The sequence below is a fragment of the Leuresthes tenuis genome, unplaced genomic scaffold, assembly GCF_036924035.1.
Source record: "Leuresthes tenuis unplaced genomic scaffold, fLeuTen1.0.hap1 SCAF_10, whole genome shotgun sequence".
Lineage (NCBI taxonomy): Eukaryota > Metazoa > Chordata > Actinopteri > Atheriniformes > Atherinopsidae > Leuresthes > Leuresthes tenuis.
In genome coordinates, this window is record NW_027325364.1 from 2,265,177 (window position 1) to 2,277,111 (window position 11,935).

Consider the following 11,935-nt stretch of genomic DNA (forward strand, 5'->3'; position numbering starts at 1 on the left):
AATATAGTTAGCCAAGTATTGGATAACAATTGCAGTAGAATAAATGTGCTCATTGAAAGCAGTCGATCGTCTTGGTCTTCATCGGTCAGTGATGAAGGTTGTCGGCGCGTCAATCATTTTAAAGCCGAGCATCGGCTGATCCTCCATGTTCCATCACACATTCAAAGTGTGTCCGCTTGATAACTCATTCCCACATTTTCCGTCAATGTCACCACATGAGCTTCCTACAAAACTGTTTGAAGGCGCAAGGTGTGTAAAATATGAACATTATATGATAAATCACCTTCATTTAGATGTTTAAAGGAGTCTCGAGAGGACATTTTGGCTCACATACAAAAGTCAATCAAATAAAACACTTAAAATTCACTCAAAGTGATGATTTTATTATTAATTATTCATATTGGGAAACATATTGAATGAAGAACAAACAGTGAATTCTCATTCGACCTGATTCAATTTCAAATTCTTTTGTTTTCTTCTAAAAATATTCAGGTTAAAAACAGACTCTTATTCTATGAGATGTATGCTGCATTAAAACACGACATTTCTGCTGAAATAAACGGATAAACATCTGCATTTTCAACAGAAAACATTCCCTGCATGTGTTTTTTATAAAATGAGGTCATGAAATGAGGCTCAGGGATCAGGCATGACACCAATAGATAACATTTAGAATTACATTTCCTCATTTCTACTGTTGTGTGAACATTTCATGTTCACATAGATTATTGTGGAGCCTGAAAGGGGATTTTGCCACAGAATTCATTTTTTTTCCAGGCTTTTAAAGAGAAGCGGCTGCTGGTCCTTCAGGATTTTCTTGAAGATATCTTGGGCTTCTTCTCCAGCTTTCAGGGGACCACCGTACAGCTCCCTCATCTTAGCCTGAGAGGTTCGCTGACTTCTTATACCATCATATGTTTCTTGATTTAATACGTCTTCCTTGAGGAGTGCATCCAAAATGGCGTCAACGCAGGTCACTCTCTGGATCAGCTGGTCTCTGTGTTTCTCCACAAAGTGCCTCTCTGTGAAAAAAGGAACGAAATGACTTAAACTGCGACTGAAAGGCAAAGAAACAGCCACCAGAAAAGATTTGATCAACATTAATGTCAGATTTGAATTCAAATGCAGAAAACTTCTGATCATTTTAAAATGTAACGACTGAAGATCATTAAACTCATAGAAAAATAATATTAAAATGTGAGAATGGCGCTTTATCTCTGCTTTATTTTTCATTAATGTGTCAATCGTTGCTCTGTGGGTCACAGTAATTCTGTGGCATCTACCTCTGTTGTAGGATAGAAGGACAAGGATAGATAGAAGTAGAGCAGGAAAGAGGGCAGGACGCCCTGGAAGTTAACTCCCAGATGTGGCAGCAACCTTTCAGGGTGCCACTACTTCAGTGTTCTTCAGGTGAGAGTGAAAAGAAGATGCAGAGGGTTGGTTTTCTCTCAGAAAACAAAGTAGAAAAGGTTGCATATTTTCTAAAGGTAGAAAACGGTTTGTGACACATGAGGTTCTGTACCAGTCCGACAGAATGTTGGGAGCTAATTACCAAGGAGAAACCTAAAGTAGAAAGCTGAGATAGTTTTGAATTATAGAGTATCCAGGAGTGGATAGAAGCCTGATTTAAAGCAGGCGATGCTTTTTGAAGGAACTGTCTCAGAACCTCCTGATGGAAGCAGAACATGGGCTGAACTGTTGTCTCGTGTTCAAATGGAAGACGTTTGGACAGCTTACCTTCAGTCTGTGCCCCTGCAGCCCCTCCAGCTGTGAGAAACAGGAAGACAGCGTTAGAGCTTCAAAAATCAGATGCAATTCAAATGTATCCAGCAGGTAAGAAGCTGTGACGCTGAAATATGATCCTCTGGATGTGATGACACCAATGAGGAAGCACTACTGCTGGTTTATGGAGTTTGTGCTATGAAATGAAAAGATCATTTCTGCAGTCCATCAGTTATGATGTCACACGTTATGACAGAAGACGTGAGGACGACTCACTGCTACTGACCAGCTGGTGGACAACATCCAGCTTCCATCGCTGCTTTAACTGTCGGGATGAGAAAAACACAGAGTTAGATTCTGAGGAATAAGACTCAGTTCAAATCTGACGTTCAGTGATTTTACTGATTTCATTGGTGTGATGACACAAAAGGGAAAACACCCCAGGAAAGGAGCCCCAGTGGGGGCCGAGGCCACAGTGGGTTTCTGCTGGTTAAATAAAAAGGTGTGACACTGAGGTCCTGCTGCAGCTGATGAAGCTCCACTCCCACTAACAGCTCTCCAGCAGCAGCTTCTGCTTCATGCTGGTCGGCCGCTCTGAGCTGCCAGTCAGACACTTCATGATCATTCAAAGTCAGTCCCACTGAAATCCTTTTGTAATAACTTCCCATTTGTCCCAACTAAAGAGTCTCTGATTCAGCTGCAGAATGCTGCTGCAGACTTAAGTGGAAGAGCACCAATAAGCTCCTTCTAGTGCCTCTTCATTACTGTAGCTGCCAGTTAATCTTTTAACTCACGTTAAAGTCTTGGTGCTTATGTTCAGGGCTCTGCATGGACATGCTCCACATCACATTTTTAAACCTGTTTAGGCTGTCGTCCTCAGCTCAGAGCTGCAGCTCACTCAGTGAATCCATTCCTTTCAAAGACGCTGCAGTTCTTTCTTCTTCTCCTTTTTATTTCAGGCAAGCCTTTAGTTTGAGGAAACTTTTATGTTGCTGTTTTTTCTCTTTAAAGAATCATTTATGTTTTTATTGTCTGATTTAATTATTTTATGAGCTTATGACATTCATCTGAGAGAGGTGGTGTACAAATAAATCCACATACTTGGAGCTAAGTTCTGATATGAGATTAGTAAACATGGCTTTGTTCAGTCATGTCATGTGAATAATTCTGTTCACTTAACGGGGAATCAACCATCAGCTCAGACTGCTTTATCTGAAACAAGGAAACAGCTTTGTGGGAAGTGGAGCCATCAACCCCACCTTAGTCTACTGCAGTGTTATTACACTGTTAGGGTATCTTATATATGTATATATACTGTATATACATGTATAAACTAATGAAGATTGTATAGAATATTTATCTTAATTATCAAGGTTCATAGTTAAAAAGAAAACATGAAATATATTGTTGTTGCAGGCTGCTCAAACTCGTCCCCCGTCCTCATATTTCCCCACATGACTCACAGTTAATACGACTGGATGAAAATAATCCAGGGATGCTATGAACGTTGTCTGCAAGACAATGTGGAATGGAACTCCTTTCTTTCATTTCTTTCCTATGCTAAAGGAGATCTTAAAGCAGGCATTTGAGCCCCTTTTCTCAGCATTCTGAGCAGAAGTCAAACAGCTCTTTTCCAAAATGAAATAGACCATTGGACCAGCCTCTCTAAGGTGCTCTTTTTATTCCCAATAATGTTACCGACCTGTTGCCATTTAACCTGATTAACAGGTCCTCAGCTGTTTCCTTTCAGTTTTAGCACCACTTACTTTTCCAGTCTTTTGCTTTCTTTCCAAACTTTTTTAACCGTGCTGCTGTCCTCAAATTCCAGATGAGCTAATATCTTCCATGAAACAGTAAAAGTCTCACTTTTCAGATTTACACAGCTCTTTAAGGAACTGGGGCTGCATTTTTTCATGTTCATTCAACGCTGAACTGTCTTTCAGGACAAAACATTTGTCTACGTCACGTCACTTTAAAACTCTACTGCTGTGCTCTTGTTGCTCCGTCATCAGGGTGTAACCCTACAACAAAGTTTAAGTCAGAGTAGAACTGGCAAAGGTTTTATCACTTGCTCTGAGGACATGGTGCACATCTGAACATGCACCAAATTAGGCACAAATGGAAATATCTCACACCAGAGCTGCCTGGCTCCAATAATAATCCAACTACTTCATATGAATAGCATTGTAATTTAGATAAAATGTATAGTAGTCAAGCCTCCATGAGTCATTTTAACACCTTTTAATCTAAAAGTTACCAAACCAGGTGATGGTGTAATCTGTCTTTTCTGTTTTGGTGCCAGATAATCTTCATTTTACATCACGTAAAACATGTAACAAACAGTCTGTTTTCTGGATTCAAAGGACTTTAATCTTTGAGACCCCAGCCACAGGAAATACAGTGGCCTATATAAAGCGTGGGCAGAGCAGAAATTACACAACTGGGTAAAACTGCAAGTTAAGAACTAATCCTGAAAAGGATAAAAAAAATCCAATGTAACTGTATATGTAAGAATATATATAAAAGCTAACCTAAATAAAATAAAGTAAAATGCTTGCCAATCAAGCTCAGGTTCGTTACGGAGGTCCATAACAGAATCAAAAGTGCTTCCTTCCTTCCTGTTTAAAACGCACGCACAACTCAGCCCGCTCCGAGTCCCCTCAGACAAACATTAACAATAAAAAATGTATTAGACATCCGAGATAAACGTGAAGGCAAAAAATAGAAACATACCTTCACAGGTTTGTTAAGAGCGCATTAAAAGCCAAGTTTCCCAAGTTCAGTTCAGCTGGAGTCTGACAACAGCTCACATGCACACACGTCTTTTTGATCATTTTCCTTATAAGGGGACAGGAAACAGTGGGAGGACTAACTGAACTGATCTGACAATGCAACGTGACAGAACTCATTTGAACCAACTTTGCACATTTAACAGCTGAGTCTTGATGCGCTGTGGCCGTTTTAAATGGGTTTGAGGAGATTACGCAGCGGCACCGGGCTGTTTAATTCCTCCACTACACTCCACGCCATTTATTATGCTTTTGTATCTCAGTAACAGGGTTTCTGTGGTACAGGTAGGGGGAACAAACCTGGCAGCAGGAAATGTGAGTAAAAGCGAAAGTAAAAAATAAAGCGGCGCGCTTCAGTGTTTAAATCTTTAAATGGTTGTCTTCGTGGAATGAATTAGAATATCAATGAATGATGAAAGAACGTGAATGCATCGTTCGGGACAAATGTCAGCAGTTTGAACTGACGTTAAAGTCCCCCCCTGACATGAAATGAAGCCCAAACATCGTTCCAGCATCGAACCAGATGTGGAGATGCTTACCCAGAGTCTCTGCGTCCTGGGTGAGGTCGATCTCCTCCAGCAGCTCCTTGGTCACTTCCAAAACTCCAACCTCTGTAAAAGTGGAGATCATCACGTTTACGACTTCCCAGCGTTGTTTGCCCTCCACCCTGTTGAGCAAAACGCGCGGCTCCTCCTGTCTTTTCACGAGCTCATTGCGGAATCTGTCAAAGTCATCCTTGGACAGGCTGTTCAGCGTGCGCTCGATGCACTTTCTCAAGGTCTTAGGAGGCATCTGTCACTCAGAGATCCAAAGAGCCGGGCTGGTTAAACAGAAGCCGTCGTGCCGATCAGCTGTGGCGCTCACTGTAAGACTCTGACAGTGACAGCGATGGAAAAGAAAAACAGAATGCTGCGTTCAAATGCTGTCCGAAAACAATGTGACATAGCCAGCAGAGTGCTTACATGTCTCCACAGCAGCTGCAGCTGAACAGAGGCCCTGCATCAGAAATAAAAGGAGATATTTGGCTTTTTTGGTCGTTTTTACCTCAGTTTCTAAGATGCATCATACATCTGCTGTTGGTAAGAACTTTAAAACAGTCTATTAGTTTTCATAACCCTTCTTTTTGCTCAATTCAAGATTATATACAATAAGATATACCTTTATTCATCCCAGGAGGGGAAATTGCAGCAGCAAAAGTAAATAATAGCACACAGCAGTGGAAAATATAAAGATGAGAAGTATAAAACAATAAAAGAATGAATAAAAAAAGCATAAAAATAACAGAATTACTAATGTATAGATGGGATATGATACATTACTTACAAAAGGTCAGTGGTGGTATCATCCTGCTGTACAACATCTCACAAATATATGACAACGTTTACGATTTATTTGAATTTTGTTCAATCTAAAGAGGAACTAACGTGCAGAATTTGTATTTCACTCATAGATTTGTGACAAAAGCTTCACTTGTGGTCTCAGACCTTTGGGCACACAGTTGTCTTATTTGCAATAATCGCTTTACACAAGCAGCAGCAAAAAATCAAGAGACACACAAGGTCTGAAATGCACCGACAAAGGAAGCTGAAGTAATCAGATACTGTGGCACTATAAGAAGCCCCTCCTTCAAAAACAACTGATCAGCAGCACCAACTCTGTTGAACTTCTGCAGTGTGAGGAAGTCATAAACCTGACACAAGAGGCTCCATTAAAGGGCAAATGTTGTGTAATTCCACATCCACCATATCTGTTTCCTGACAAAGGTCAAGTGTAAGCTGTGCTTAAAGTAGGTATGAAGTGATCTAACCTGCATGTAAACACCTTTCTCTGCTTTTAATTTTCCAACATCACCTTCAGATTGGTTTTCTTTCTGAGGCAGATGAAATATTCATGTTATTCTGAAGTTGTTTTTTCCTATTTTCATACGAACGGTTACTGAGAGAAACTGTAACTGGGTGATAAATGGCAGGAGGCAGTGAAAAGGTAAATCAGTTTGTGGTAATATAAGTTTCATTAGTGTGGAATTTAAGAAGAGACTTAAGAGAAAAGTTTAATATCAGAAAGACGAACAGAGAACATTATCAGGTTCATACCTGCTGCTGGAATTTGGTGCTATTAATGCACCATTAAAGCCCTTTAACATCTCAGTCTATGAACTTCTTTCATCCTTTCATTCCTCCTGCACCAGGAAGAGTTTTCCGGTTTCATTCCTCCTTATTGAGCCAAACAGCCGACGGATTGGACAGATAAAGGAATAAAAATGACAACTGGTGAACACAAAGCTTCCCTCTGAGGATTATATAGATATACTTACCACACCACACACAGTTACCACAGTTATAAGGTGTGAGCGATGCATCTATTGGTGTCAACTCTTCAGCTGCAACTTCAATAAAAGACAGAAGCATTGGTTTTGGTCCAGATGTGTGACTTTAAACAGCTGCATGTGCATGTATGAATGAATGCAGTTTAGACATTGAGGACCTGCTGCATATTCCTTTAATTCATTTTGCATGACGCCGCTCTTGCTGAGCAGTTCATCCGCTGCCGTGCAGCAGCGTTCACTTGCTTGCTGAAAGCGCACGTGTTGATCCAACAAAGCGTTTCCCTCAGAAAGAGAAAAACACTTAATTGTTTATTTAGATTTACGGAACAAGCTTTGTGAAATATTAAAGATGTAAACTCTCACAGTGCCACAGAAAATGGTAACAAATGGCTTCCAGCTGTGGTCCTGATGCTGTTTGTTGGATTTGGGTCTTTTGAACTACTTGAATGCTCTTGCAAAGGCTTCTGTCCCAACTGGGTCCCTCCGTTGGTCCCAGGATTGTCGTCTAGCAGCTCCTACACCACGCCTAAGACAATCCAAACTCTGTTCATGTGTCGTCCCACGATGGTGGAATGACCTACCGAGCGCTACCAGAACAGGGGCGTCCCTGTCTATCTTCAAGAAGCTCCTGAAAACCCAGCTCTTCAGAGAGCATCTCCTATCCCAGCACTTACCTTGTACTTCCCTCCCCCCTCTATCTCTGCACTTTATCTTTCTGCACTTCCTTCTATGCCTGCACCCTATCTCTACTCTGTCCCCTCTGACAGAGTCGGACTCCTGGGTTCCTTCTATGTAGCTTATTGTTAGCTTTTTATAAAGCTGTTATATCTTCATTTGTAAGTCGCTTTGGATAAAAGCGTCTGATAAATACAGAAACAGAAACATTGAACTGACGCCAGAAAATTTGCTGAAAAAAAAAAAAATTCCAGCAGATGAAGCTCATTCAGAGTTGTACAGTAGCTGCTTTTCTCTCTGAATCCTCTAAATGGATAGTGGGACTGGATAGTGTAGTGGTTTGATTCCCACCTTTCATGTGGGAGACCTGGGTTGAAATCTCCTGCATGAAAGGTACTACCTCCAGTAGGGGTCCTTAGGCAAGACCCCCTTACCCTACCTGCCTACCTGTAAGTTGCTTTGGATAAAAGCGTCTGCTAAATGCATAAACATGACATAACATAAGTGTGAAGCAGCCGGGATGTTTCCATGCGTTTGTGATGACTGAATGCAGCTTTGTGAAAGGCTGGCTCCAGCAGGAAAGAAGTCAGAAGCACCATAAAGAGCTGAGACGTGAACCTTTTCCCTCTGTCAGAGCTCCTGTTGAAGCTCCCGCAGCTATGAAAATGACACTTCTGAAGCAGCTATTTGAATTTTGCTGTGCAGCTTCTGTAGGAAAACAAGCCGACCGCCGTCCTCCACGGCGCTTCCTGTCAGCCTCAGAGTTAGTCACTGCTGCATGTTTGAGTTTCATTCTGAGGAGGTCAGAAATGCTCACAGATGCTTTCAGGGCTGGAGCTGGAACTCTGACCTGAGTTACTCACATTTAATCAGAGGCCCATGAACATCATTCCAAGTCCAGCTTCAGGCCGTCTGTGGAGGGGAGATTTGATTGATCTTTTCAGTGATTAAAGATGAATTTATGATTGAAACGTTGGTCCTGTTCGACTCAACCGACAGCCTGACACCAGCCACAGTGAGTGAACTGCAGTGGGGTAGGAAACACACACAAAAGCTCAGCCCAAACAGCTATTCCAGTGCTGCATTCTTTAATGATGAAGTCACACTGAACAGCGTCTTCACAGCTTTATGACCACATGCTGCTCTTCTGATTTAAGTTAATCCGTATGAACTGAGACACACGTTTGTGATGAGAGATTCAAAACTTGAACAGTTTTTGTGAAAAACGTGTGATTTAACACAACCGGGACGCTGCCTGGACTCCATCAGAGCAGAACATGATGCTGTAAGTCTGGAAGGGAGTACATCTCTCCTGGGAAGAAATGAACAAAACCCTTCAGTTTGGGTTTTCCAACATGTAACAGCTGAGGGCAAAAGCAAAGCTGAGGCTTTAATGGACTGATTATACCCCCCCCACACACACATTTTCAGTCTCTGACAACTTTATAGTAAATTTAGGCAGAAAAAGTGGCAGCAGCCATTTCTGTTCTTGGAGATAAAACCAGAAAAGAGAAGAAGTGGGCTGCTTCATCCATCCATCCATCCACTTTCTACACCCGCTTAATCCAATTCAGGGTCGCGGGGGGGCTGGAGCCTACCCCAGCTGTCCCTGAGCGAGAGGCAGAAAGCACCCGGGTCCATTGCAGGCTGCTCTAAATGCTTTCAAATATAAATCTGTGATTAAAGAGCACGAATGAGCATTAAAGAGCCCTGCTTCTGCACCTTATCTTAGGCTTTGCTCGGTAAATAATGGCTCAGTGTCATATGTTCATCTCAGGTTGTATTTACCTCATTTCATGGCCTGTTTTTCAGCTCTCCTGAAACTTTAGAAGAAAAAAAAGTGCAAACTGAAACACAAAAACAGCTGCTGAACTCATTTATTGATAAATACTAGTTTGATAGTTTGGATGCTGTTATAAAGCTATAATTCATATTTTATTACATTGTTCTTGCTCTGCAGGTCACGCAGGGTGGTGCAGCGACATGTTGCTACGACACGGTTCCCTGAGGAGAAAGACAGAGATTCAAGTGCTCAGATTAAGATTTAAGGATTTTTTAATTAATCAAAGATTTTCAAAACATTGTTGAGTCACTTTCATCATCCAAAATCTGCTGAAGACACTCAGAAATCTGCATCAAACTGTAACAAAAGTCCTGAAACTTTCTTCCGTGTTAACAGGGATTAAAAGGTCTGATTAAAAGGTCTGGTGAGGCGACGCCGGTTTGAAATCAGCTGATCCAGCAGTGGGATTCAGTCAGTGATGCTTTAATTGTGAAGAGTAAAATCTTTCAGGTCAACTCACCGGGAACAAACAGGATGTCTACTGTCCTCCTCTCGTCTCTCTGGCTGAAAACACATCAGAAACAAGAACGTTGACGTCAGCTTCTGGCTTTTTCTATCATTTATTTAGTCAGAACAACTGGAAACTAGTCAAACAATCTGTTTTCTGCAGTAAAAATGATTTAATGGAACATGAATCTAAATGTTTCGCGAGCTGACGGCCTTAAAGGGGAACTCCGGTAATTTTAAACCTTATTTCTGGCATGAAATACGTTCATCTGCTCACAGAGAACAGTTTGGTGAAAGTCGGCGTCCTTCAGAAGATATTTAGATTCCTGGAGATCCATATAACGGAGTGAACGGGGCTTAGAGGATGCAGCCTCTAAATAAGGCATTATCTGTCTTTATTTCACCAATACTTTAAGAAGAATGAATGAATGAACGTGTGCTATAGCTCTGTTAGCTCATAGCTGCTGTTATGTGGCTACTTGCAGCTATAGGAGAGCTAACGGAGGGATTTCTACACAGGCACTCTACTGGGACCACTTCATCCACACGCCCCCCTGCAGCACAGTTCATTCACTCCGGTAAGAACGTCCATCTTACTCAAAGTCGTCGTTCACGTTGTCAAAATCTGATAAATATCCTGCCATGTTGCACAAAACTATCAGCAGCAAACTCTGTGTGAAGTTAGCCGACTGTCACAGAGCACGGAGTGAATAAACTGTGCTGCAGGGGGGCGTGTGGATGAAGTGGGCCCATTCGGGCCCTGAGAAGCGTTTGTCTGCACAGGCCCTAACTTCTACTGTCAGAATAGTTTGTGCTCAAACTGTAGGATCAGCGTCTAAAATCCCACCTCAGTCCATGAAAAAATGGATTCATATAATAAGCACGATGCTGAATCTGTTGGGTTCTAACGAGCTGGGGATCAGATTTCAGCACAGCAACAGATCTTTTCCACGCAGCAGCAACGTTCAGCTACTCCCTGTAAAAACCATCATCTTCCTCCGTTTTTCCTTCCTCCATCTGCACCATTTTGAGCCAAACAAGACAAATTCTGACCAGGCATCGGTGGTCTTAAACAGCGATAACAGAAGACGGTGCTAACAACGGTAGGTTTGAGCCAGTATCTCTGGGCTCCTTTTGTTCATCTTTCTGTGATCTTGCAATACTTTGCGGCCTTTCTTTTCGTGTCAGCCCCTCGCTGCAGGTTTAGCTCAGAGAGTAGAACCTGAAAAACAACGGCTTCCACCTGCATGGACACAGCCCGGCCAGGGCAGCACGCACCTGGTTTCAGGCTGATGGTTCCAAGATGGTGGACTGACCTACAGAGCGCTACCAGAGCAGGGGCTGAAGGCCCGGCTCTTCAGAGAGCGTCTCCGGCCCTGTTCTTCCCTGAATGCTTCACTGTCACCTCTGACAGAGCCTGACTGGTGGCTTCCTGCACAAGCGTGTTCAAAACATTCAGATCCAACATTTAAATGATGTTAAAGCATTTCAAATGTCAGGAAACTGAGATTAATATTTCAAATGTAACTTCAGGGTAGGTGCAGACTCAAACTGTCTCAGATAAACGGGTAAAAAGAATAGATTTACTTATTTAAGTCCAGAATAATCACAGGTCCGTAAATGGGTTCTGCCCATAAAGACTCTTTACTTTGTAATATCTTTACTGGGAAGCAGAGAAAAGGACTTCTACATCTTGCTTTCCCTGCTATGACCCTTGTGGTTGCAGAATCCGCGCTTTTCCTGTGAGGAGATGAACGAGCGGAACCTAAAGCCTGCAGACCTCACCGAGCGCGTCCGCCTCCTCGTTGCACTGGATCTCCTTCAGCGTCTCCACGGCCACGTCCACGACTCCCACCTCCGTGAAAGTTGACACCATCACGTCGACAATCTCCCACCGCTGTCTCCCCTCCACCCTGCAGCGGCTGACGCGCGGCTCCTCCGCGCGGTTCACGAGCTCGTGGCAAAACAAGTCAAAGTTCTGCTGGGACAGTTTCTCCAGAGCCTTCAGCAGAGCTAGTTTGATGTTCGGGGGAGGCATGTCTCCTGAATCTATCTGAGGAAAACTCTCTCAACTGTCACCGTCGCCTCCAAAAGAGGAAGAACAGCCAAGTTCAAGGCGCGCGCTGGAAGGTT

At 42.6% G+C, this 11,935-nt stretch overlaps 2 protein-coding genes across 2 annotated transcripts; both read right to left on the reverse strand.

Annotated features, from left to right (window-relative positions):
* Positions 1–382: 382 nt before the first annotated feature.
* On the reverse strand, positions 383–5,342 carry LOC140315939 (apoptosis-associated speck-like protein containing a CARD). Its single transcript, XM_072393554.1, has 4 exons — positions 5,051–5,342; positions 2,009–2,047; positions 1,738–1,767; positions 383–1,022 (listed from the first exon to the last, which is right to left on the reverse strand). Exons 1-4 carry the CDS (start codon positions 5,301–5,303, stop codon positions 763–765), a joined length of 582 nt encoding a protein of 193 aa, XP_072249655.1. The 5' UTR covers positions 5,304–5,342; the 3' UTR covers positions 383–762.
* A 4,045-nt stretch (positions 5,343–9,387) lies between these two features.
* Positions 9,388–11,935, reverse strand: LOC140315943 (apoptosis-associated speck-like protein containing a CARD). Its single transcript, XM_072393557.1, has 3 exons — positions 11,588–11,935; positions 9,816–9,859; positions 9,388–9,516 (listed from the first exon to the last, which is right to left on the reverse strand). The coding sequence occupies exons 1-2, from the start codon at positions 11,838–11,840 to the stop codon at positions 9,834–9,836; spliced, it is 279 nt and encodes a 92-aa protein (XP_072249658.1). The 5' UTR covers positions 11,841–11,935; the 3' UTR covers positions 9,388–9,516; positions 9,816–9,833.